At 44.9% G+C, this 27948-nt stretch overlaps 1 protein-coding gene across 7 annotated transcripts in view; it reads right to left on the bottom strand.

The window, feature by feature from the left end:
• Positions 1–747: 747 nt before the first annotated feature.
• CPNE1 (copine 1) overlaps positions 748–27948 on the bottom strand; it is a 40230-nt gene continuing 13029 nt past the window's right edge. For 6 of the 7 annotated variants that reach the window (XM_066237407.1, XM_066237404.1, XM_066237406.1 and 3 more), the window contains 15 exons: positions 6545–6673; positions 6267–6446; positions 6055–6129; positions 5895–5966; positions 5663–5743; positions 5413–5502; positions 5213–5299; positions 4980–5066; positions 4841–4900; positions 4629–4762; positions 4474–4528; positions 4180–4231; positions 1652–1785; positions 1271–1507; positions 748–1100 (listed from right to left, as the gene is read on the bottom strand). In XM_066237407.1, coding sequence (XP_066093504.1) covers positions 948–1100; positions 1271–1507; positions 1652–1785; positions 4180–4231; positions 4474–4528; positions 4629–4762; positions 4841–4900; positions 4980–5066; positions 5213–5299; positions 5413–5502; positions 5663–5743; positions 5895–5966; positions 6055–6129; positions 6267–6446; positions 6545–6673 — 1626 coding nt within the window. In that variant the 3' untranslated portion in view covers positions 748–947. Of the gene's footprint in view, positions 1101–1270; positions 1508–1651; positions 1786–4179; positions 4232–4473; positions 4529–4628; positions 4763–4840; positions 4901–4979; positions 5067–5212; positions 5300–5412; positions 5503–5662; positions 5744–5894; positions 5967–6054; positions 6130–6266; positions 6447–6544; positions 6674–15326; positions 15444–27948 lie in introns of those variants that run through there. The other variant, XM_066237409.1, reaches the window with a different exon arrangement.

The following is a 27948-nucleotide window of genomic DNA, read 5'->3' as shown; positions in this document are numbered from 1 at the left end:
ATCCCAAACACATATAGACTGTAAATACTATCGATAAAGGACTAAAAAATATGCACCAAATACTTTATTGTGACATGGGAGTTTAGGTGGTATTTTTTCTATACTTTATTCTTTCTACAATGAATATACATATTTAAGAAGAAAAACAAAGGTGTTAAAAATTTCAAAAACACCAAGTCAGGCTTGTAGCCTTTCTTTAGGACGAGAAGCACACTGCTCCCTCCCTAGCAGGTCTGGCAAGGCCCCTACTCCATCTCAGAGCCCACCCTACTCCTACCACCCCCCACCTGCCCTGTGTTCATGGCTCAGCACTGCCAAGGCATGGCAGGCTGGGTGCTTGGTTCATATTTAATCTTATTTTTTAAATTTATTCATTCATTTTAGAGAAGAGAGACAGAGAGAGAAAGAGAGAGAGAGAGAGAGAAAAGGGGGGAGGAGCAGGAAGCATCATCTATATGTGTCTTGACCAGGCAAGCCAGGGTTTCGAACTGGTGACCTCAGCGTTCCAGGTCGACACTTGATCCTCTGCACCACCACAGGTCATGCCCATATTTAATCTTTGTAGTTTCAGAAATAGTCCATGTCTCTAGATATCTGGACCAGGAAGACCCAATTTCTCTGAGTGGGGCTATTCTGTCAGAGGTACCCTTCACTCACAACCCCTAAGTTCAACAAATAGGCTCGGAGAGAAGTAAACATTGCGAAGAGCAGATGTCCACCCCAAAACAAAGAGTGGTGACAAAGCAGTAGCCATACTGATCTTTATTGAATGAGGGGTTCCACGGGCAAGATGGCAGGATCAAGAGCAGCAATAGCAGGAGCAAGTATAAAAGTATAAAATATAAAGTGCTGGCACTGGGGAGTATACACAGGGGTGGGCACTGGTACATACGGACACTGAGGACATAGGGCTGAGGACTGGCCACAACCTCCCCCTCCAAGGGACTCTAGGCCTGAGAGGCCTGTGCAGGGCCCTTTGTGGGGTCCTTGGCTGGGGGTGGAAGTGGCTTGCATGGTGCCCACCCTTGGGCCTTGAAGTAGGAGACCAGCTGCACGGGGACTTCTGCAAGCACGGCCTGTGCCAGTGCCTCCCGAGGGGCCTGCCAGGAGAAGAGGGCAAGGTCAGTCGGACCCAGAGCAGTGTCCCAAGGCCTATGTGTTATACCCAGAAAGGGACACAAAACCCAACCCCCAACCCTGCCCAGGCCTAATGGAAAGGTGGGAGGGTCACCTCCCAGACCTGGTCTGCCCCAAGCTTGCCCCCACTCACACTCTGGAAGCGGCGGTAGGGCACAAACTGTACTATGTCACGAGCGGCTCCCTCCCCAGCACGTGTGCGCAGGGGTCCCCCATCAGCATCCAGCTGCTCCATGGCCTCAAAGTCAGCGCCGCCCACTCCCACGATGATCACGGACATGGGCAGGTGAGAGGCCCGGACCACAGCCTCGCGTGTGGCCTCCACGTCGGTCACGGCACCGTCAGTCAGCAGCAGCAGCACGAAATATTGCTGGGGGGAAGCCCATTCATACACTGAGGCAGATCTTCTAAATGCCCAGCCACCCCCCCACACTGACCAAGTCCTCTGGTGCACAGCCCTCAAGGGAGTCATCAACCGGGACTGTCTCACCACCATGACCCCCACAACACTCACCGAGGCAGTCCTCTGGTGCGCAGCCTGGGCTGCAAACCTGGCCACGTGGTTGATGATGGGCGCAAAGTTGGTAGGGCCATAGAGGCGAACCTGGGGCAGGGCCTGACGGTAGGCATCCACGATACCCTGGATACCTGGAGAAGAAGGACAAAAAACACTATAAACCGCTAGGCCCCCCAGGGGTGAGCCAGGCCTGACGTCACCCCATTCTGGGCGAGGGGATTTGGGAACCTGGGTGCACTTCATTCAATGACCCTGTAGACCAGGGTGCTCAACCGTATCCTACAGATGAGGGAATTAAAGCCAAAGATAGGAGGAACACTTGTCCTAAATCACAGCTTCACTTAAAACCCAAACTAGGGGAATACCCTAAAAAATCAAATGCAATTAGTTGAACATCAGATTATAACCCACTTAATAAGATAAAGAATGAAAATTCATTTACTAAGAATTCATAGAAATATTAAATAATGGGAAAGAAGGGAAAGCTCTTCCTTAATAAATGTAGAAGGAGGAATTACAAAATCATTTCACAATCAGATAACTGACTCAGGCAAGAATCATTAATGGATGCTCAAACTAGAGGGGTAAAAGATGAGTTTAGATACTTATTCATTCCACCTTAACTGGTTGGCTCAGCGGTAGAGCATCAACCTGGTGTGTGAAAGTCCCAGGTTTGATTCCTGGCCAGGGCACACAGGAGAAGCACCCATCTGCTTCGCCACCCTTCCCTCTCTTTTCTCTCTTCCTCTCCCGCAGCCAAGGCTCCATTGGAGCAAAGTTGGCCCGGGTGCTGAGGACAGCTCCATGGCCTCAGCCTCAGGTGCTAGAATGGCTCGGACCGCACCAATGCAATGCCCCGGATGGGCAGAGCATCACCCCCTGGTGGGCATGCCGGGTGGATCCTGGTCGGGTGCATGTTGGAGCCTGACTGCCTCCCTGCTTCTCACTTTGGAAACATACAAAAAAAAAGTAGTTACTCATTCCAAAGAGAAAAATAGCACTTGCATAGTGGAGTAACCTGGTAGATGGTACCTTAACCAAGTGACCAAAGTTAACACAACTGGTAACAGGATAAATCAACACCACGTGCCTACTCCCCCAATATGGTGCACTGAAAAGAAAAAGCTGCCTCACTTCAAATGCATAGTCTGAACTAATCATGAGGAAATACCAGGTAAACCCAAAGTGAGGGGCATTCTACAAATTATCTTGCCTGTGATCTTAGAGATTTAGGGTTTTTAAAATTTATTTATTTATTTATTTATTTATTTTGTATTTTTCCAAAGCCAGAAACGGGGAGGCAGTCAGACAGACTCCCGCATGCACCCCACCGGGATCCACCCGGCACGCCCACTAGGGGATGATGCTCTGCCCATCTGGGGTGTCGCTCTGTTGCAACCAGAGCCATTCTAACGCCTGAGGCAGAGGCCACAGAGCCATCCTCAGCGCCAGGGCCAACCTTGCTCCAATGGAGCCTTGGCTGCAGGAGGGGAAGAGAGAGACAGAGAGGAAGGAGAGGGGGAGGGGTGGAGAAGCAGATGGGCGCTTCTGTGTGCCCTGGCCGGGAATCAAACTTGGGACTCCTGCATGCCAGGCCAACGCTCTACCATTGAGCCAACCAGCCAGGGCCTCTGGCCTGTGATCTTAAATAATGTGAGCTTCCAGGCAAAGATAATGACAATTACTATTTTTTAGAGAGCACTTCATATGTGCCAGACTTACTGCTTCCAACTTGACACACACCCTCTCCTTAAATATTCAACAATCTAAAACAAGGGTCGGGAACCTTTTTGGCTGAGAGAGCCATACAACAACCCGTGTACTTTACGCATTACCTAATAAAAATTTGGTGTTGTCCCAGAGGACAGCTGTGATTGGCTCCATCCACCCACAACCGTGAACACGAGTGGTAGGAAATGAATGGATTGTAATACATGAGAATGTTTTATATTTTTAACATTATTTTTTTTATTAAAGATTTGTCTGCGAGCCAGATGTAGTCATCAAAAGAGCCATCTGGCCCGCGAGCCATAGGTTCCCGACCCCTGATCTAAAATATTGTAGTCCTGCAGCACACAGAAGCTAAGCAACGGCCCCAAGCCACATGGTTAGTGAGTGGCAGGATAAAGACTGCCTTCAGGCCCTGGCCGGTTAGCTCCGTGGATAGAGCGTCAATCCGGCGTATGGACGTCCTGGGTTCGACTCCTGGTCAGGGCACACAAGAGAAATGACCACCTGCTTCTCTCCTCGTCCCTCTCCCCTTTCTTTCCCTCTTCCCCTGTGGCTCAACTGGTTCCAGCATCGGCCCCAGGCGCTGACGGGGTTGCTGGGTGGATCCCAGTTGGGGCGCATGTGGGAGTCTGTCTCAATGTCTCCCCTCCTCTCACTTGAAAAAAAGACCGTCTCCAGAGGCCTAGTTCTAAAATCCATTCTTCTGGACAATGGAGTCACTCTCCCTTGCCAGCACAGGCTTGGCCCTCTAGGTATGAACAAATCTGCCTTATGCTGGAGGATAGGGGACTCACCTGCACAGTAGGGGTTACTGGGGTTGAAGTTCAAGGCAAATTCATGGGAGACCTGAAGGAAAGAATGAAAATGAGGCTCTTCCGCTATAAACACCTTTGTACTCAGAGAAAGGGTGCCATGGTATGTACCAAGCATCAAGCAGCAGCTGTTTAGTCAGGAGCACTTGCTCCTGAAGAATGAATCGTTGCATCTCCCCATAAAGCTGGGTGCCAGAAAGTAAGTTCACTGTACCCCCCCAATATCAGGACCGGGAAACTGAGGACATGAGTACGATAAGGAAAGAGAGTCCTCACCTGCCAGTCAGGGGGCACCTGGGCCCCGAATCCAAATGCTGGGAATAGCTTGTCCCTGTAGAAGGACAGGAATTGGGGAAGAGGCAGTGAGGGAACTGCGAGTACAGAGCCGAAGCGTCTGCAGGGAGTGGAGACGGGCTGGAGATGTGACTCACGAGTCATAGTCCTGAACCACGCTGCCCACACTCCACAGCGCTGTCAGGTACTCGTTGACCCCTGTCGGGCTCAGGTAGTGCAGGGAGTCCGGTGAGGAGGGGTCTCCATTGGAGCCTGTGAAGTCCACGCCCACCTAGGAAGATAGGAGGAGGGAAGCTGAAGGCCACGTTGAGCACTAGATCTGTTCTCTTGCCCTGGTAAAGCAACTTACTGTGAAGTTGATCTGACAGCCTCCCATCACATAGTCCAGGAATGAATACTCTGTTCCTACCTGCAGATGAGACCTGGCTGAGGAAAACGGCCATGGCACTTAGGGGTCAGAGCCTGGGTCACATGGACTATTGTCTCACCTGGCAAATCTTGACACGAACAGTTCCAGAGTTCTTGTAGCTTTTCTTTTTCTGCCGTTTCTCAGGGTGGATGCATTCAAATTCAGCCTGGTGAGGAAAGAAAAATGAGCGCAGGAAACTCCAAGAGCATCGGCCAGGACTAGAGTGGAACTGCCCCGCCCTCCTCCGCTCTCTGGGGCCACGGCCCTCTAGGTCCATCCACCTCAGCCCCCCTGAGCAAGGCCAGCACTCACCGGGGCTGCTTGCAGCTCGGCCAAGCTGGTGTGGAAGGTACCAATGAGATCGTGTGAACCATCGCTGTCATAGTCTGAGCATCGCACCTGGAGGGGAAGGTGTGCGTGTATATCAAGACCGGAGGTAGCCGGCAGGTGAGAATAAATCCCTCCCCAGCCTCTCTGCCCCCATTCAGGCACCCAGGAGGCAAGCTCCACACCTGGATGGGTGTGCTGGGGTCTCCTCCACAGAAATGCTGGAGAGGGACAGAGAAGGGCTTCCACGTAGGGTTCAGATTGTTCTTGATTACCTGAAGGGGAATGGGAAGGGAAAGAGAAGGCCTCCAGTGAGCTCTGCGCTGGTGTGTGGGAGCAGCCATCCCTTCTCTAACATACGCAGTCTCTTTTTCCCTGCGTTCTAAGCCTTGGTAATCACAAGCCACACCCCACACACTCCCAGGGCTCTCACACCTCTGATCTGTACGTCAGGTGCCACTTGCCATCGCCCTGGCGGAAGAACTCCAAGAATGGATCTGATTTCCCCAGGAAGTCCTGCCAATGCCACAGAAACCTGTCATTAGACTCAGGGAGAAACAGCCGCTATGCCAGATCCCGGTCCCGAACTCTGCGCCCCACCACACCATTCCAATTCCTCTCATTCTTGGGGTAGGAGAGAGCCCCAACAGCCTCCTTCCATACACACCTTCTTATCTAGGTTTCTGGCCTCCACCTCCAAGGTCACTACACGACTGTCCTTCAACTCCTGAGCTGAGACCTAGGTAAGGGAGGCAGGAGACTATCACCTCATGAATTCCTCACTGATGTAAAGTCCCCAACCCCACGCTTACATAAGTTTTTCTTACCGTGATGGTCCCCTGCCCAGCAGGTTTCCCAGGCTTCAGCATCAAGGGCAGAGTTAGTATCTGGCTGGATACAATCTGGGGCACAGTAGGGAGGAGGAAGTGACTTAGAGCCTACTTGACTTCCACCCTCCAAGTCCCAGGCAGGCTGGGTTGTCTGACAGGGCGCTTATTGAAACTGTGTCTGAAGGATTCTAATTGCTGGCCCCACATACCTGTCCCAGGGAACACTCGGCCCCTCCTAGGAAGTCATCATCTCCCAGCCCAGGTGTCTTGTTGTCTATGTCATAGATACCAAATCGGAGCTTCTGGACCGTTTCAAAGTGGTACTCAAGCTGCAGAGTCCTGGAGAACTCCGGGCTCGAGCAGTTCCGTACTCGCTCAGTCCGGCCAAGCTGTGGGCAGAGGCCAATAAGCATCACAGTCCCAACCTCTCTACCCCGAAACAATCCGAGGTTCCCTCCACAACCCTGACCCCCACAATCCTCCTCACCTCAGCCCAGCTGCCCCCTCCCACATCCTGTGAAAGGACGCAGAGTGGGTCAGACTTGGAGCCGATATCCTTGTCAATGAGGTGGTCACAGGAAATGGACAGCTGAACCAAGGTCACACAGTGGGCCATCTAGAAAAAAAAGGACCCGAGTCAAGCACTGAGGGTGCTTCTCCACCCTTCCCTGACTGTATGTCCCAGCTTGGGAAGGCAAGTAGACCTCACCCAGGCAGGGCTGAGCCTGTGTTCACCCCCATGACACTCGGGGAAGAGAAGGTCCTATAGCTTATATACTCCTCCATTCTCCTTGGGTGAGCTCCATGGGGCAGGAGGTGATGGTTACAACCAACCCTGGACCAAGAGTATAATAGGAAGATGCAGAAAAAGTATACTGGCCTCCATCAACAATTTCAACCCCAAACTAGTCCTCACCCTAAAATTGGTCCTAATCCTAATAATGCCCCCCAGTCCTGGCCTCCAACCTTGCTCTTCTCAAAACCAATGACCCCCCCTTACTGGCCCCAGACCAGACCTTAATCCAAGTTCTAATTCTATTATTGCCCAAAACACAACCATGATCCAGAAACTGCTCCCCTAAAGGTCTCTTCCTCCAATGATTTCCCACTAACCCTGGGGCCCTGCATTTTGGGGTAGAGTTATGATCCCCCTCATTGACTGTCCTAGCCTCTCATCAGCTGCTCGTGTCCAGCTCCTCACTATTCTCACTGCCACTACCCAGGCCAAGCAAACCATCTTCACTTCTTCACCGCTCCATTCCTCCATCCTCACACCAAAAAGCCATTCTCAATACAACAAGGGTGATTCTGTTAAAACGTAAGTCAGGTCACTTCACATCTCTTCCCAAAGCCTCTAATGACTTCCCAGTGCTGAGGAAATAATCCAACTCTACCATGGCCTACAAGAAAGGTCTAGATTTCTCCACCCTGGTCTCCAGACACCATCTCTTGCTCACTACATTCTGGCCAAACAGGTCTGTCTGCTTGACTGCCATTCCTCAAAGAGGCTTGTTTTTACCTAACAGTGTGGAATGTTCTCTCATTATCCACATGGCTTGCTGTTCCCTCACTCCCTCTCTGGGTTTTTATTAAAAATCATTTTCATTATGAAGGAAAAGGCACTGTTTTCTAGACACTCTAAAATTTCAACCTTACTGCCATTGGCACACCACATACCCATTACTTGCTTTTATTCTTAGGCATTTATCACTCTCTAATATATATACATACACATATAATTTGTCTTCCCCACTAGAATGTAAACTCCGTGAAGAAATATATTTGTTCTGTTCACTGCTCTATTGCATTCACCTAAATAATAAATATTTACTGAACGAAACCCAAGACACCTCCAGCCTCCCAACTCAGTCATCTCCAAACTGGCCATCAAATATCACCAAACTTCTCCAATTCATCCATTTCCTTTTCTGGAAACACCATCTTCTTGCATGGACCACTATGAATCCCATGTAACCCTCCTCCTACAGTCACCATACCAACTATCCTCAGACCCCTCACTATTGTTCCCCCAGACCCATACACCTGCAGACCATCAGAAGTGCAAAGAAGGTCAGATCGCTCACCCGGCTTCACAGTTGGCATTGAGGAGTCCCAGCTCTATACCTCAGAATGCTTCCAGTCTCGGCCTCCCCTAAACGGACTCTCGGTCTATCCCTCCCCTGACCCAGCCCAGTTAGTGCTGTTCCCGTCTTGGTGCTTCATGGTCTCTGTCTGGAACGCCATCAACCAAAGTGGGAATCATTCTTAAGAGTTCACCTTGCTTCACCTACTGCCTCTTCACGGCTCCCCAGCCTCTGCTTGAATGTACCCAATGACGGAAGACCTCCCTCTTACAATCCATTCATCAGAAAGTCCTGCTCCATAAAGTCCTACCCAAATCAAACTAAGTCCGTGGACTGTCACTTCGACACATTAGTCCTACTTTTTCCCAGGTCGAAAATTCCACAGGGAAGCCTTATCCCATCTCCCTCCGAGAAGCCATCCAATACCTGGAAGCAGTGAAACCCTAGCTAAAACCTGGAGAAACAGCTCCAGTTCTGTTGACTACGGCACCTGGAATGTGACCTGTAGATTCCTGACCAGCCTGGTCATCCCTATGAAGGTTCCCCAAGGACAGACCCAGAGCAGAACACATACACCTGAGGATGCGGAACCATAATTCCCCCCAAGTCACAATCTGACCCCTGCTTCCCACCTCACATGTTCACTGAGGGAGTGTTTGCACAGTACAGAGACAAATGAAGAAGAATGCCCATTTCACTATTGTGAAGAACAATGAAAAACCTGCAACAGTTAAAGGTCTATCAATCGGGTGGTGACTTAATTATGGTATATTCAAACAAGACAATCTGAGTAGTAGGTAAAAATAACTAAGGCAAAACTATATGACATTGGACTTATATTTAAAATACAAAGTTGCAGCCCTGGTTAGTTAGCTCAGCGGTTGAGGGTTGGCCCAGAGTGTAGAAGTCCGGGGTTCAATTCCTGACCAGGGCACACAGGAGAAGCGCCCATCTGCTTCTCCACCCCTCCCCCTCTCCTTTCTCTTCTCTATCTCTCTCTTCCCCTCCCGCAGCCAAGGCTCCATTGGAGCAAAGTTGGCTCGGGTGCTGAGGACAGCTCCATGGTCTCTGCCTCAGGCGCTCCAATGGCTCTGGCTGCAACAGAGCAAAGCCCCATATGGGCAGAGCATCGCCCCCTGGTGGGCTTGCCGGTGGATCCCAGTTGGGCACATGCGGGAGTCTGTTTGCCTCCCCCACCCAGCTTCTCACTTGGGGGGGGGGGATTAAAAATACAAAGTTGCAGAAAAGTTCAGAGTAAGACTCCATTTAAAAATTCACTTGTGGCCCTGGCCGGTTGGCTCAGCGGTAGAGCGTTGGCCTGGCGTGCAGGAGTCCCAGGTTCGATTCCCGGACAGGGCACACAGGAGAAGCGCTCATCTGCTTCTCCACCCCTACCCCTCTCCTTCCTCTCTGTCTCTCTCTTCCCTTCCCGCAGCTGAGGCTCCATTGGAGCAAAGATGGCCCGGGCGCTGGGGATGGCTCTGTGGCCTCTGCCTCAGGCGCTAGAATGGCTCTGGATGCAACAGAGCGCCACCCCAGAGGGGCAGAACATCGCCCCCCTGGTGGGCATACCAGGTGGATCCCGGTCGGGCGCATGCAGGAGTCTGTCTGACTGCCTCCCCGTTTCCAGCTTCGGAAAAATGAAAAGAAAAAAAAAATTCAATTGTGTATATACAATAGAACTGAATACATATACAAAATAAATAAACACACTCAGAAAAAGGGGAGACACCAAATAGATGCCACTTTTATGTACACCTCAGAGTAGAAGGAAGCTAAAACTTCTACATACTCTGTACCAGTATTTTTCAACCATCAGTCAACAGACCAGTCCACCAGAAAGTTCATGCCGGTCCGTGAAAGAGTAAACCACCCTGATGTTGGATGAAGGTGATAGACCCAATGATCTTAGTGGAATTCACTTATACTCAGGGTGGTTTCTGCCTTCGGGGACCCCAAAATAGTTCTATTTTAACTGGTCTCCAAGTGTAAAAAGGTTGAAAACCACTATTTCATACATTTTTGTATTGTTTCAATATTTTATAACATTTATTTTGTATTTTTTAAAGGGCCTCATTAGCATTTCCCCTCAATCCACACCTAAAGTCCTCTGGACTATTCATTCTAATCCCAAAGCCTCTACCACCAGTGCAGCAACCCCTACTTAACTTCAGGCCTCCTTCTCTCTTGCCTCCTCCCTCATTTCTCCTTAACACTGTCTCACCTAGTCATCTTTGATGCCAACTTCCAGAAGAGTCTCCACCTTAACTAGAAGTTCACCTACAGTAGCTGCCAATGGCCCATAGGTTCAGAGCCAAAATCCCTAGCTGGGCCAAGTGTGGCACAACTCCAGAGGATATACCTACACAGAACTCAGTAGTAGTATAATGTGGTGACTCAATGTCCCTAATTCAGCCTTCAGAGCCCTTCCCAGGCCACTCTATCTTCTGTCATTCTACCACCCACCCAACCACTCATCCAAAGCTGCTTCCGGTTCCTCAAACACAGACATGCAGAAACCTCCGACTCTCCTGTCAAGCAAATGATTTGTCATTCAAGGCCCTGCTACAACTTCATTCTTTTATGAAGCCTTGGCCACTTTCCCCTTGTAGAATTTATTATCTCCTCTGGATGGCGGCAATGGTTTCCCTTTTAGACTTTTTGTGCATGCACGCGCGCGTGCGCGCACACACACAAACACACACACCTACCTTTGTGTTTATCACCCAAACAGAAACTAGACCATACCGTTTTTGTTTAAAACTCTGGAATGGCTTCCTAAAACTCAAAATAAAATCCAAAGTTCTTATGGTCTACAAGGCCTTGCAAGACCCGACCGTTGTCTAACTGATCATCCTATCAAGTATGTTCCAGCTAGGTTTCATTTCTAATCCACATATATACAATACCAATCTGTGCTGGCCTCTGTGCTTTCCCAATATACCCGTATACAGCCCAGAAAATAAGCTATCTTAGAGTAGGAACCATGTTGGATTTGTCTATCTCTATTCTCCAGTACCTACAATAGTACCTACCCTATCCTAGGTGCTCAGTAAATATTTTTAAAATCTATTTTAAAAAAGTAATGTTGAGCCTAACCAGATGATGGTACAGTGGATAGCTTGTTGATCTGGAATGCTGAGGAACCAAGTTCGAAATCCCAAGATCGCCTGCTTGAGCATGGGTTCATCAGGCTTGAGCCCGAGCTTACAAACTTGAACGTGGGATCATAGACATGATCCCATGGTCCCTGGCTTGAGCCCAAAGGTTGCTGGCTTGAAGCCCAAGATTGTTGGTTTCAGCAAGGTGTCACTGGCTCAGCTATAGTCCCCTGGTCAAGGCACGTATGAGAAAGTAATCAATGAACAATTAAAAGGCCACAACTAGTTGATGCTTCTCATCTCTCTCCCTTCCTGTCGGTCCCTGTCTGTTGTGCTCTAAAAAAAAAAAAAAAAAGGGCAATGTTGAAACCACTACATCAAAACAAAATTTTTACTTTTGTCTGTCTACCCTTGTAGTCTATGGGCTCTTTGGAATGAGGTCTAGTACTATTTCTGTATTTCTAATACTAGTGCTCAGTACATAGTTGGTATTAGTAACCATTTGCTGAATAAATAGTAAATGTGCTTTCACTCAACTCAAACCTTCAGGCCTCTTCCATTTAAACAAATGTCCAGCAGTAAATCTTTCCGGCCATAATCTTGTATAATCCTGAATTTTAAAATTTAAATGCAGGACTCCTAAATCCCAATATTACAAAACAGTCAATTCAAAAATGGGCAAAAAATATCAGATACTTCTTAAAATAAAATATATAAATTATATATATAAATTGGAAATAAGCAAATGAAGAAGTGGTCAGTAGCACTTGGTCATCAGTAGAATGCCAACTAACGCCACAATGAGACAGATACTATTACATACCCACCACACTGGCTGAAAGAAGTAACACTAACAATACCAAATCTTGGCAAGAGAACGGAACTCTCATTCATTAATAGTGAAAGCATTGAACATACCACTTTGGAAACAGGCTGGCAGCTTATTAGAAAACCAAACATATACCGAGTCCAGAGCCATTCCACTCCTAGATTTTACCCGAAACAAAATAAAACAATATGTCCACAATAGGATTTGTACAAGAAGGTTCATAGCATTTTTTTTTTTTTTTTTTTTTTTACAAAACTGCCCACTGCTTATTTATTTTATTTATTTATTTTTACAGAGGAGAGGGAGAGACAGAGAGAGAGAGAGAAGGGGGGGAGGAGCTGGAAGCATCAACTCCCATATGTGCCTTGACCAGGCAAGCCCAGGGTTTTGAACCGGCAACCTCAGCATTTCCAGGTCGACGCTTTATCCACTGCGCCACCACAGGTCAGGCCTCATAGCATCTTTATTCATAATAGCCCCAAATTTGAAACAGCCCAGGTGTCCATCAATGAAAATGGATAAACATACCGCAATATTTATATATGTAACAGAACACTCAGCAACAAAAAGAAACTACTAATATATGCAACATGAATTTGAAGCATCACTACATAGATTACATGTAGAAAGTTTTAGAACAGGCAAAACTCATCTATGGTACCCTGACCTGTGGTAGCACAGTGGATAGAGCCATTGACCTGTAACTCTGAGGTTGCTGGTTCAAAACCTTGGGCTTGCGCCTGACCAGGCGGTGGCGCAGTGGACAGAGCATCGGACTGGGATGTGGAGAATCCAGGTTCGAGACCCCCAAAGTCGCCAGTTGAGCCCAAGGTCGCTGGCTTGAGCAAGGGGTTACTCTGTCTGCTGTAGCCCGCTGGTCAAGGCACGTATGAGAAAGCAATCAATGAACAACTAAAGTGCCACAATGAAAAACTGATGATCGATGTTTCTCATCTCTCTGTTCCTGTCTGTCCCTATCTAACCTTCTGACTCCCTCTCTCTGTAAAAAAAAAAAAAAAATTTAATAATAACCCTGGGCTTGCCTGGTCAAGGCCCATACAATAAGCAACCAATGAACAGCTAGAGTGAAGCAACTATTTCTTGTTCCCCCACCATCTATGAAATCAATATCATCTAAAAAAAAATCCCTAATCTATGGTAAAAAAAAAAATTAAGAATAGTGGCTGTTCTTCCCTTGTTCTACAGAGGAGGGGCACATATTAACTGCAAAGAGGAAGGAAAGAAATCCAGGAACAATGGAAAATCTCTTTATCTTTTTTTTTTTTAACAATTTTTTAACTCATTTTTAGAGAGGAGAGAGAGAGAGAGAGAGACAGAGAGGGAGAGACAGAGAGATAGAAGGGGGAGGAAAGCATCAACTCCCATATGTGCCTTGACCAGGCAAGCCCAGGGTTTTGAACCGGCAACCTCAGCATTTCCAGGTCGACGCATTATCCACTGCGCCACCACAAGTCAGGCGGAAAATCTTTATCTTAATAGGAAGTAAGTCTCAGGTGCAATTGTGATTTTTATCTTACGGCCTACGTAAGGTGTATACACCTTATTGTGTGTAAATTTTACCTCCCCCAAAAAAACCCAAAGATAAAAACCGAACTCAAATTAAGGCATGTTGAAATGCTTATGGATGAGGTGTGATGGCTGCAACTTCTTTTGAAATGCACAAGATAAAATGGCTTGTTGAATGGATACACAGTAAAACAAATACAGGAAAAATTTTAATTGTAGAATCTAAATAGTGGATTTATGGGTATTCACTGCATAATTTTTTTCAACTTTTCTGGATGTTGAAAGTTTTCATAGTTGACCTGTGGTGGCGCAGTGGATAAAGTGTCGACCTGGAATGCTGAGGTCGCCGGTTCAAAACCCTGGGCTTGCCTGGTCAAGGCACATATGGGAGTTGATGCTTCCTGCTCCTCCCCCTGTTCTCTCTCTATCTCTCCCTCTCTCTCTCTCCCCTCTCTCTCTAATAAAAATGAATAAATAAATAAAAAATCTAAAAAAGTAAATAAGTAAAAAAAAAAAATTAAAAAAAAAAAAGTTTTCATAGTAGAATGTTGGGAGAAAATTTAAATTGAGGACTACAGACTTCTGTTATGAACTACAAAAACATTAGCAGTAATTATGTGTGGCGGTGAGATCAGGCGACAGCTGGGGCTGCTGTGTCTTCCCTTACTCCATGACTTTTCTCAAAATGCCAGAGAGGCTTTTGATCCCGGCCATATACAGGCAGTGGGCCTGAGATAGGCCTCAATTGTTGAGAGATCAGAGTCTTCTTTTCTTTTAATTTGTTTACTGATTCTTAGAGAGGAAGGGAAAGGTCGATAAGATCAGTTTCTTATGTGCCCTAACCAGGGACTGAAACCACTAACCTTTGCCTATCAGGACAACCAGAGTATTCTTTTCTATTACCATTGTTATTTCTACTACCATTCCTACCTTTCTTTCTTTTCTTTTCTTTCTTTCTTTTCTTTCTTTCTTTCTCTCTCTCTCTTTCTTTCTTTCATTTATTCATTCATTTATATTTTTTTTAAGCTAGAAACCGGGAGACAGTCAGACTCCAGCATGCGCCCGACAGGGATCCACCCGGCACGCCCACCAGGGGGCGACGCTCTGCCACGACCAGAGCCACTCTAGCGCCTGGGGCAGAGGCCAAGGAGCCACCCCAGCGCCCAGGGCCATCTTTGCTCCAATGGAGCCTCGGCTGTGGGAGGGGAAGAGAGAGACAGAGAGGAAGGAGAGGGGGAGGGGTGGATAAGCAAATGGGCGCTTCTCCTGTGTGCCCTGGCCAGAAATCAAACCAGGACTTCTACACGCCAGGCCGACGCTCTACCACTGAGCCAACAGACCAGGGCCTCTTTCCTTTTTTAAGACTTTATTTTATTTATTTTAGAGGAGAGAGAGAAGTGGGGGAAAAGCAGGAAGCATCAGCTCCCATATGTGCCTTAACCAGGAAGTCAGGTTTTCAAACTGGCGATATCAGTGTTCCAGGTAGATGCTTTATCCACTGCGTCACTGCAGGTCAGGCCCATTTCCACCACTTTCTACATAGCTAGTCTTATTCTATCTTTTCAGTTTCTTCAACAAGACTAGAACCAGGCCCTGGCCAGATAGCTCAGTTGGTTACTGCATCCTCCCAAAGTGCAGAGGTTTCAGGTTCGATCCCCAGTCAGGGCACATAAAGAAACCGAGTAATGTTTCCATCTCTCTTTAAAAATCAATAAATTTGTGCCTGACCTGTGGTGGCGCAGTGGATAAAGCGTCGGCCTGGAAATGCTGAGGTCACCGGTTCGAAACCCTGGGCTTGCCTGGTCAGGGCACATATGGGAGTTGATGCTTCCAGCTCCTCCCCCTGTCTCTCTCTCTCCTCTCTAAAATGAATACATAAAAAAATAAAAAAAATAATAAAAATCAATAAATTTTATGTAAAAAATAAATAAAACTAGAACTACAACCAGAATGCTGTGGGCCTACTTGGGCCTCAGTAGCACATGGGGCTGGAATCCATTCCGAGACTAGAACTACTTGTACAACCAGTTTTATTTTTTCACAAATCTGCCTCCTTTGCTTTCTCACTGGAATTATCAACTCTTTATAATGTAGTTTTCTATCCTTTGAGTCACATTCCCTTTAATATAATGCATGGGATGATTAATCTCTACCAAACTCTATCTCCTTCACAATCTACCTCTAAGCCTACCTCCGTTTATAAATCTATAATTAAAACTCCTAGTTCATGTCACTCTTCTGTCCTCTAGCTCGTGAATGACTACATGCTTTAAACCAGACTTGGTTACTTTCATCTAGCCCCAGTGTAATTAATCTCAAGGGATTTTCAGCCTCCTTTATAAAACCAGAATTTTATAAAATATTTTAAGCCTGACCAAGCGGTGGCACAGTGGATAGAGCATCGCACTGGGATGCAGAAGAACCTAGGTTCGAAACCCCGAGGGTTGTCAGCTTGAGTGTGGGCTCAACTGGTTTGAGCAAAAAGCTCACCAGCTTGGACCCAAGGTTGTTGGCTTGAGCAAGGGGTTACTCCGTTTGCTGAAGGCCCGCGGTCAAGGCACATATGAGAAAGCAATCAATGAACAACTAAGGTGTCGCAACGAAAAACTGCTGATTGATACTTCTCATCTCTTTGTTCCTGTCTGTCTGTCCCTATCTGTCCCTCTCTCTCTCTGTAAAAAAATAAAATAAAATGGTTTATAAAACTGTATCACATTTAAGTTAGTAAAAGAGAGGCCTCAGAAATTTTCTCCTATTTCTAGGAGAGGTCTAGCTAATAACCAGGTCTTTGTGCCAACTCTTCCAAGCCAGAGTAACTTGCCTGGATACCTATTAAGTCTCCTAATTGATTTCCCCATTTTCACTCCATCCCTTCCAATCTGTTCTCTATGTTGAAGTCAGAGACCTTCCCTGACTCCAACCCCACAAAACCCAGCTTCTCCTAAACCTATCTAAATGTGTCACTGGTTTATTATCAATTTCTCCTAAATGCTAGGAAAGGAGTGATAATGACCCACATTTAGCCCCGGGCTGCTGCTAAACCATCCAGGGAGAGTGAACTTTCTAGGGAAACCCAACACAAAAGACTAGCTTGTATCTGTATGTCCCCATTAGTCAGGAATTGCAAATGAAAACAAGTAAACAGCACCACCTTTTCTGCCTTTGCTGTCTACCACTTGGAGTCTCATTACTTCCCACTCCCCCTTGAATGGTGCTTTCCTCTGCTTATCCCCATCATCAACCTTAATGCTTTCCAAGCCCAGTACCCTGACAGGGCACTTTCCTCCACTAGTCCTTAAAGAAGCCACACTCATTCTCATTTTTTTTTTAATTTTTTTAAATTTTATTTATTCATTTTAGAGAGGAGAGAGAGAGAGAGAGAGAGAGAGAGAGAGAGGGGAGAGGAGAGAGACAGGGGGGAGGAGCAGGAAGCATCAACTCCCATATGTGCCTTGACCAGGCAAACCCAGGGTTTCGAACTGGTGACCTCAGCATTTCCAGGTCAACGCTTTATCCACTGCGCCACCACAGGTCAGGCACATTCTCATTTTTATAACTTAAGATTCATAAAAGATTAGAAATAAAAAGGAACTGAGTGACCATCAAATCCAAGTCCTTCCATTTAAGGCAGAGGAAGATGATAGGACCACACGTAGTCTGGCTCCTACCTAGTCTAGAACTTTGGACTGTAGCTATATCCTTCTCTTCTGAAAGAACCTTTTTTCTTATATCAATAACAATGCAATGTAGTGGGCAAGAGTGTGGATTCTGCAGGGAAGTGACCGGGCTCCAGCTTCTGGCCTCACTGCTTCCTGGCCACAATGAGGTACTACCACATCTTCCAAAATATCTTTCCTATGTAACTTGGGCAAAATACTCTCTAAGCCTCAAGAGCCTCAGGTGTAAAGTGGGTGATATTATTTCCAAAGATTTATATAGGTAATGTATGCAAGATGCTTAGCACAGAGTACTATTATTACCAATAAGTGATAGCTATTACTGTCCCTCACGCCTGGCTCTCACATGTTCCCCTTTTCATGGTTTCACCAGCACTCAGTGCCTCACTCTGGACTACTACTCATTCCATGCCACAACTGTATTGTCAATGTTTCCAGGACCTTTCCTGTCAACAAAATAAACCTCAGATGCTACTTCAGCATCTGTCACACAGCACAAACCTGAGCACATAAACGGAATTCAAAACACCTAAGGGTGGCTTGCAGCAGTGTGCTAAAGAGGGCTTGTGTAGTTTGCAAGAGACAACTGTTTAAGAAATTTTGTGCCTGACCAGGCAGTGGTGCAGTGGATAGATCATCAGCCTATGTGATGCTGAGAACCCAGGTTTGAAACACCAAGGTAGCCGGCTTGAGCAGTTCAGGGTCGCCGGCTTGAGTATAGGATCCTAGACATGACCCCATGGTTGATGGCTTGCACAAGCAGTCACTGGCTTGGCTGGAGCCCCCTGGTCAAGGCAATCAATGAACAACTAAGGTACCACAACTGTGAGTTAATGCTTCTCATCTCTCTCTCACCCTAAAAAAATTAAAAAAAAAAAATCATAAGCAGATGGTCTTGTTAAGTTTTAAATCCAGGAATTGGACAAATGATAAACATCAGGGCTTCTCTTTCCTCAGCTGGCCTGTTTACCAAGAATACCACTGTTGGTAGGGAATCCCACTCTCGCCAACAGGAAGTAATTTGCCCTTCATATTGTCCCCTGCTTTGGGATATTCTAATGCTCTTCATAAATCCAAGAGACCTTTTATCCTGGATCCAGTTGGACCCAGTTCAGAACCAACTGAGCTAAAACGCATCAGTATTTTATGCTCAGGGGGTCGCTACCCTCTTCTATTCCCAAACGCCTAACAAGAAAAGATGCACCAGCCTTCAATCTCATTTCCAGGCTGCGAGGAGGAAAAAGAGCACCAGTGTCTGAAAGGCTGGAGCACTCCTTCAACAAACCAAAGCCATGCTCACACTCCCATTGCCTACCTTGCCAGGCGGGCGCAGCTCAGATGCTGGATCAAGTCTTGAAAGCCAATCAGAAAATCCTCCATAGACTCACAATGGGTGGAACGTTAGTTATGAAATACTCTTCTCCCATAAGCTTGAAAAGACAAACTATGCCCACCACCACAATTCTTCTTCCTTTCCTTTTCTGCCTCCTCAAACGTGGAGAAGGTAAGACAATTTTTTTTTACCCCTACTTCCCCTCTGTAACTCAGGGACTCCCCATACTTAAATCCGTAACTCTCATAGGTCACAAACTGAACCAAATATGCAAATCCTTACTATAAAACAAAACTATACCTACGACTAACGGCTACTAAAATTGCTTATAAACAAAAAATTGCAAGCAATAACATAGTTTTGACCCATATAATACTAGTAAGCCCAGCTGCCATGCAGTATCTGACAATATCATAAAGCTTGAAATGTGCATGTTCACACAAAGTGAAAAGTGGGCCTGACCAGGTAGTGGCATAGTGGAGAGAATGTTTGCCTGGGACAGAGAGGACCAAGGTTCAAAACCCGGAGGTGGCCTGCTTGAGTGTGGGGTTGCCGGTTTAAGCCCAAGGTCACTGGTTTGACCAAAGGGTCACTAGTTCAGCTGCAGCCACCCCCCCATCAAGGCACATACGAGAAAGCAATTAGTGAACTAAGCTGTAACAAAGGATGGATGCTTCTCATCTCTCTCCCTTCCTGTCTGTCCCTATCTGTCCCTCTCTCTCTCTTAAACAAAACACGTGAAAAGTGGGAAAATAGGATAATCTGTCAAAGGGTTTCCCATCCTCATATATTCTGTGATATCAAAAAAGTATGGGAACCACTGATCCAATCTAGTGACTGACCCCAAAGGACTTACCCACAGTTGAACCCAAACTGTTTCTAACTTTTCAAAGAGAACCTAGCTTGAGGAGAGAATTGGACACGCATAAGTCCCTTCCTATCTGTCTGTCCCTCTGTCACCCCCCCCCCCCAATAAATAAATAAAGATTGGAGCCTGACCTGTGGTGGCACAATGGATAAAGCATCAACCTGGAATGCTTAGGTCACTGATTCAAGTTCCCAGGCTTGACTATAGTCAAGGCACAGAGAAGCAACTATGATGAGCTGATGCTTTCTGCTCCTTCCTTCCTACCCCCATTATCTCACTTGTCTCTCTAAAATCAATAAATAAATTCTTTAAAAAAAACAAAAGCAAAAACCATTGGAGCACTAGAGCAGGGCAAGGCTCAAGACCCACAACAAAAAGTGTTGTAGTGCCCTGGCTGGATAGCTCGGTTGGTTAGCACTGTCCAGAGCATTGGAATTGCTGGTTTGATCCTGGGCCAGGGCATATAGACAACACAGCTTGATGTTCCTGTCTCTCTCTGCCTTCTTCTCTCGCTAAAATCAATAAATAAAATGGGGGGGGGGAGGTGCTGTGCCTGACCTGTGGTGGTGCAGTGGATAAAGTGTCGACCTGGAATGTGAGGTCGCTGGTTCAAAAGCCTGGGCTTGCAAGCCCTGTCAAGGCACACACCAAGAAGCAACTACTACGAGTTGATGCTTCCTGTTCCTCTCCCCTTCCCTTTCTCTCTCTCCTTTCTCTAAAAAAAATAAACAAAACCTTAAAATAAAAAAAGTGCTGCCAGTGGCCCCCCACATTTCCCCCCACAGGTCAGGGAGAGGCAGGGAACAGTGGAGGGAAGGGCTCTGCTTCTAGAGTAAGGCAGGAAGCCTATGACTGACTGAGTGATCTCTGTCCACCCCTTACTATCGATGAGACCATGCTGCTGTCTGCATTTCCCTATTTTAAAGTAGGGGTAATGGTAACAATGTCAACTTAACCAGAGTTGGTGTAAGATTAAATGAGGCCAACCATGAAAAGAGCCCCTGCGTGACACAGACTAAGTGCCCAATGGGTGCTAACTGGTCCACTAAGGTGCTTATAAATGGACCCGTCTGCGATATCATTATTATATACAGTACTTCTTGGTTCATCAGACACCCAGGAGGAATGCCTCAGGTCTACCTGTTCCAGAGACCTAACTGAAAGCAGAAACGAAGACCCCTTCCCCTTCTCTCTTCTAACGAAATTCTTTAGCTGCAGAGTCAGACTGCTGTCATACTCAGAAAAAGCAGAGTAGCAAAATTTTGAGTCCTGCTGGTCCATCTTTCTTTAGGTTAAGGTTCAAATTCACTAGATTTTCATAAAGAAATAGAAAAGCTCGGTTTGTAGAATCAAAGAAACTTAAAACTTGATACGAGATAATCTAATTTAATCCCATTTTGTAGAAAACTGAGACCAGATGAAAATGCCTAGTCCTGGATACACAGTAATTGATGAACCCCAAACCAATTCCCTGAGAACACCGATTTCCATATCTACCCATTTTAGCAACAGCTCACATCGTGTAGTCCAGTCCAATCTGAAGTCCCCCTGGCCACTAAAGAGCAGCAAGGCTCATGTGGCCTCTTCCAATGACCTATACAAACCAGCCTTGCACTGTTGGAAAATACTTCCGCATCCACCAGCCATCTCCCTATTTGACTGCCAGGGCAGGAATGGAGAAATTGGCTGGACTCTGTATTTACAGGACTTTCTTCACCTTAGGAAAATGTGATTTAGACCAAAAATTTCAAAAAACACCTACTGGACAGCCACTTCTGCCCCATCCTGCCCTGCTGGGATCTCCTTTTTTAATGAGACCCTTGCCTCTCTGTTGCCTGCAGAATGTCTGACACAATAGTATTAGACCACCTGCCTAAGCATCCATCTCCAGGGCAAGGGCACCAAGAACCTGTGCGTCTCCACTGTGCAATGTGACCTATGGCACAAAAGGAGCTAAATGTACAAAAGCAATAGACCAGAGCCCTTGGACCTAATGTTCATGCCAGCCCTCTACACTTGAGATATGCAGAAGATTTTAAGATGGGCTGCTTTTCAGAATTTAGAATTTATGTCAGAGAAGCTGAGAAATAAAAAAAGGGAGGATTTCAACAACAGAGAAACATTATAGACACACTTATTTGCCCACTTGCCATTGTGGATGGCAAGATTCTAGTTTTGCTGCTGCAGGTGCAGGATTAGTAACTTTACAATATAAACCTGTCACCTAGTTAACCTCCAGTGGGGCCCATGAAAAAGGTAACTGAATCAAGTTCTCCAAAAACACTGCAAATACAGCTGGAGGGAAAAACATTAGGAGGAATGCAACAAAATTCAAATACTCAAAGGTAAAGGAGCAGCCAAGAGGCAGCAGAAATAAAAATGACAGGGAAAAACCTTTTAATATACATGTGCTGCCCAAAGGATATCTCCTAGCCATGTCTGGCTGAAATATGCTTAGTTCAAACCACAATGTAGTGGTAAATACATGTTTTGATAACTTAGTACATAAAAGAGAGTATATACTATCTCAATAATTTTATATTGAAAAGGTAACTTTTCAGACCTACTAGATTAAATATATAATTGAAATTAATTTCACTTGTTTTGACATTTTTAATGTGGCCACTACTGTGGGATGTAAGTGCATCTCAAACACATCAAGTACAACCATATTTACTTGTGTAATTTAAAACCTTGAAGTCTTCAAAAACAGGCATCTTATTTTGCTTCCTTTTCCAGCACAGCATGTAAGTGCCAGGGGCACAACACTGCTCAAAAACTTAAGTTAGCGACCAGGCAGTGGCGCAGTAGATAGAGCGGCGCAGTAGATAGAGCGTCAGACTGGGATACGGAGAACCCAGGTTCAAGGCCCCGAGGTCGCCAGCTTGAGCGCAGGCTCATCCTGGTTTGAGCAAAGCTCACCAACTTGGACCCCAAGGTCGCTGGCTCGAGCAAGGGGTTACTCGGTCTGCTGAAGGCCCGTGGTCAAGGCACATATGAGAAAGCAATCAATGAACAACTAAGGTGTCGCAATGAAAATCTGATGATTGATGCCTCTCATCTCTCTCCATTCCTGTCTGTCTGTCCCTGTCTGTCCCTCTGTCTCTGTAAAAAACCAAAAAAAACCCCACTTAAGTTAGCAAGTGTATAGAGCTGTGGTTGAGCTATATATATCTATGGGAAATTGTCTTTAAAGCTTGGTGGCAATAGATGTTTCCAACTCCAACCTGTCAATTAAGTGGTCAAAGAAGCAAAGGTAATTAGCAGTATCTACTTCAGTAGGAAAAGATGCGTTCGTTTTTCCACTTTAGCCATCCATACCAGAGATCCTGTTGGTCCCAAAGACCCACACCCCAGAAGGGAGTTATGTATAAAAGACATGATCCTCTGTATCGCGGCCCAAAATGCGGGGAGTGCAGAGGTTGACATTAGCTCACTTCCAAGTGGAAAAGGAAAATGAGAAAATCAGCAACAGCACCTGTTGGTATGACTTAGTATCCTTTAAAGCAGCTGAATTTCTTGACCTTTTGAGTTTTTCCCATCTGCGAGAACACGTGACTTGTAGGAGCATGAGATTGTTACGTTTGATATATAGCACAAATGCCTAGGTGACAAATCTTACTAATCAAGAGCCGTGAGTGGACTCATGCCTCTCTCAACTCAATTAGGAAGCTAGGACTAGAGAGAGAGCAGTGAGCAGGCTTCTAAGTAAAATTCATAGTCCTGGTTACCAAAAGACTAATGTAAACAGGTGAAAGGGGAGAACTGGCGGCATTAGAATGGAGAGGGAAACACCAAGAGGCAGCCTCGTTTGAACACACAATAGCTCACTCCTGGGATGTGTTATGCTCATTAAACATCTGACTTTGTCCATATTGAATTATGTTTTCTGCTGGTCATGGCTCTATTTTTCCCAAATAGCCACCTCCTCCTTCTCTCAACAGGAAATGGCAAGCCATCAGATACTGACTGATCAGGATAAATGACTTGAAACTATTAAGTTTCTTAAGTCAGAGTCCAGATGTCCAGAACAACTGAGGTGGCATCTCCGATGCTCTGCTGTTCTATTTAACCACTTCTCTACAAGGGGCTTTTGCTTTGTCTCTGACCTGTCAACATTTTCACTTGGGGGAGGTCTCTGGGTATCTTGACAAAATTCAAATTACATTTAATACTGTTATTATATTAATATATAGTTAAGGAAATTTTCCCCAGCACTATTTCCTACCCCCAGATTTTTTTAGAGTGCTGTTCTGTCCCTTGAGGTGGAATGCTTGCATCAGGTGGCTTTTTACCCCTTCTGGGGTTTTAGCAGTACAGCAATACACAGAAAATATGCAGTGCCACCTTAGTTGCTTGTTGCTAGTTATACTGATCCAGAAAAGAGCCAATTCTAGGCTGCTTATGAGTTGTCTGGCACAAAGTTGCTCAAGACACCAAGAATAAATCCAAGAACAGCAAAGAATTAACATTTACATGAGCAGGCACCAAGAAGAGTTTAACTAGCCTGACCAGGTGGTGGTGCAGTGGATAGAGCGTTGGACTGGGATGCGGAGGACACAGGTTCAAGATCCTGAGGTTGCCAGCTTGAGCGCGGGCTCATCTGGTTTGAGCAAAAGCTCACCAGCTTGGACCCAAGGACACTGGCTTGAGCAAGGGGATACTCGGTCTGCTGTAGCCCCATGGTCAAGGCACATATGAGAAAGCAATCAATGAACAACTAAGGTGTCGCAACAAAAAACTGATGATTGATGCTTCTCATCTCTCTTCGTACCTGTCTATCCCTCTCTCTGTCTCTGTTTAAAAAAAAAAAAAAAAAGTTTAACTTGATTAGGTTGTTGAACAGAAGGGTTTTCCCAGGAAAGTAACTACAGTATCAGAAAATTGTGCCACCACCACAGTACTCTTTCCAGAACATTTTACAATAAGTCAACTGATCAGATTTTATATTTAAAAGATAAAACTGCAAACTTTTTTAATTTAAAAGGACAGCCTTAAATTTTTCATTCTACCATATATCCCATTAAAAGTGCTACTTTTGTGGAGTAAGGAGAATAGTGATACATGTAACTGATAAACTATTTCTTGCTGTTAAACATTGAAAAATGGACAATGAATAAAAACAAGTCATCTCCCCTGAGCAAGAAAAGGACTTATTAGTACACAGTTCACCCCTTTAGGATGGTAAAGGCCATTTTAGATCTCTACAGGCAGCTGATTTATTTCACTGCGGTTTTTTAAATGCTTAGTTGAACCTTCACAATTTTAAAACAGTTCATCAACTACCTAGAATAAAGAGTCTAAACACCTCTAATATAAGGTGGGTGTTCAAACTGAAATACAGGCTAAAATTCTTTCACTATGAAGATAAAAGTTACATTTTTCAAGAGCTTTGGTTAGAATGAATAGCCCGCGAACTTCTATGCAACTCCAATCCAGATGTTTTTTGGTTTTTTTTTTCATTTTTCTGAAGCTGGAAACAGGGAGAGACAGTCAGACAGACTCCCGCATGCGCCCGACCGGGATCCACCCGGCACGCCCACCAGGGGCGAAGCTCTGCCCATCCTGGGCGTCGCCATGTTGCGACCAGAGCCACTCTAGCGCCTGAGGCAGAGGCCACAGAGCCATCCCCAGCGCCCGGGCCATCTTTGCTCCAGTGGAGCCTCGGCTGCGGGAGGGGAAGAGAGAGACAGAGAGGAAAGCGCGGCGGAGGGGTGGAGAAGCAAATGGGCGCTTCTCCTGTGTGCCCTGGCCGGGAATCGAACCCGGGTCCTCCGCACGCTAGGCCGTCGCTCTACCGCTGAGCCAACCGGTCAGGGCCTCAATCCAGATGTTTTTAAAAGGATTCTGGAATTTATGAAAACTTCTCATTTGCTTTTTTTTTCTTCAGTAGAATTTGAACAACGTGGAAGGGACAAAATCAGAGCACCATGTCAGAAAGTAGCAATATTGTTGATTCCTCTTTCTTCTTCCCCACCATAGACATCAATGCAAAAACAAATAAACAAAAAGATAAAATAAAAAATAAAAACAAAGCTTTAGAGGTATATGCAATTGACAATGTATTCTGAAGATTTTCCCCATTTCCTAATCAGTTTTTTGAAAAGACAATTCACAGCCCCCTTTTAAGACTCCCGGGAAAAGGAGCATCTGGTTTTTGATGAGTCCACATAATGAACTGGGCTTGCTAGCAAACATATATAATAAATTTTAAAGGGTGAAAAACCACAGATATTGATCTAGAATCAAGTTTCCTCCCTGCAGTTCCAGGAATCCTCTTCTTTCCACACTTCTGCATTTGTGGACAAGGATAAGCAACAATTATTACCTCCAAGATCACCAAATCCACCTTTCCAAAGGCACAAAATATTTTCAGGTGTTAAAACCTGATGGTATAGCTCATTAAAGTACTCTTGTACAGTTAAAGCATTAAAAGCATCAGCCTGTTTTATTTTGTGACAAGTTTATTGAACAATATTCAAGACTTCATCTTTATAAATAATAACCTCTGCTGAATGATGCCAAGGCAGTATTTGCTGGCAATTTTTGGCCACACTGGCAACGAGTCCTTTTACTGTGTTTGGTTTCTAAAGTATGGACCACTATAGAACTACCAGTAAAACAATTTAAATGTAGTAATTTTGCAAGAGTGGTAAATAATTTTAAAAGTGATCACTGCCAGAAATTCTTTCCAAAAGATTTGACTAGCAGCAATTTTACATTTTTACTCATTTTTAAGTGTTCTTAAAACTGATGAGTGGATTTATATTTAAATGCTTGACCCACACCTGTACACAATGACAGAATCTAATAAAAGGGACCATGAATTTAAGGATTTCATGTATCCTTATTTTTATCCAAGGTAATTCCACCCAATATGTGTTTGCTTATTTCTATACACAGCCCTAGATTTTCATCTAGTGGCTTAAAACTGACATAATTATGCTATTACTTTCTGAAATTTTGAATTAAAAGTTTCCTAATGGAAATATCAAGCAATTTCACTGTCATTGCCTTTACAACTTGGAGCACAAAGCCAGGAACCACATTTCACTCAACAGTGTTGCATTTAAAAAAAGCCAGTAATAATTGTACATACAAACTACAGTGTAAACACAAAACAAACCTCCAAATTTTGCTTGTAAACTAAATGAATTTTCACTAAAGCTCAGAAAAAGTTTATAAATTTGCTACTTATAAAATACATTTTGTAGATTTCTTTAATCCTTAAACTAAAATAAAAGTTTATAAACCTGCAGCTAGGGGTGGGTAGAGGGGGTGGGAGAAAAAAAAATTAAACCTAATGGAAAGATTCTCTTCCGCCTGACCTGTGGTGGCGCAGTGGATAAAGCGTCAACCTGGAAACGCTGAGGTTGCCGGTTCAAAACCCTGGGCTTGCCTGGTCAAGGCACATACGAGAGTTGATGCTTCCTACTCCCCCCCCCATAATGAATAAAATCTTTAAAAAAAAAAAAAAAAAAAAAGATTCTCTTCCATGTCAGTCACCAAAACAGACAATAAAATTTACACATAAAATTGTAAATATGATAGTGTTTACTAATGCACACAACTTTGAGCAAAGCTTTATAAAACCTTAATACCATACAAAGCAAATAAGAAAATGTAAATTATCACCCAAAACCTAGTCTGTATAAGAAAATGTGCAAAAAGAGAGGTATGAATAGTTTCATAGAACATATTTTCAAAAAAATTTTAACACTCAAACTCCTATGCCCAGCATAAGATAAAACAGTATGCTTAGCAGTTAGTGCTATATAATTTGTAATAAGTCTCAGATACACAGAAATCAAGTTCCACAGGGCAAAGCATTTAATCACATTTCTCAACAAGAAAAGCACTGTTGTGATTCAACCAAAGAAACAGTTCTCTCCAATTTCTACGCAACCACTACTTTCTTAATTTGATAAAATCCAGTTTTCCTTTTCAGCATTTACCTAAGATGTAGAAATAACAAAATAGTTGCAATAAAGTATATGAAATATTTAATAATGTATGAACATATAACCAAAATAAGTTGTAAAAAAAGATTAAAAAGTTTCATCTTCAAACAACCCATTTTTCTAACAGTCAGCTTTCCAATGGGGAAAATAATTTGCAGCTGAAATAAAACTCCCGAACAGTGCTGAAGTTTTCTGCACTCCATCCTTGGAATGAGAAATGATTACTTGACAGAAAACTTAAATTGATCAGCATATACAACCATCATATTGCTTTTTTTTAGTTGAGGAGGCAATATCTAGTGATGTCAGAGCAACTTTGTATTTGCACATTATCAAGACCCACGACACGGCCATGTCTTTTCTGAGTCTAACCAATCTTTTTCCTAAACAAAAATCCTGTATTGTCAATCCTCTAAGATTGTAGTGATAAAAAGGCTTTCCGAATCTTACCACACAAATGAAACCGTTGCCACTCTTAACTCTAAATTACACGACGCTGTATTTCAGTGTT

The sequence above is a fragment of the Saccopteryx bilineata genome, chromosome 6 (assembly GCF_036850765.1).
Source record: "Saccopteryx bilineata isolate mSacBil1 chromosome 6, mSacBil1_pri_phased_curated, whole genome shotgun sequence".
In the NCBI taxonomy this organism is placed as follows: Eukaryota; Metazoa; Chordata; class Mammalia; order Chiroptera; family Emballonuridae; genus Saccopteryx; species Saccopteryx bilineata.
This window is presented reverse-complemented; position numbering and strand designations above follow the sequence as displayed.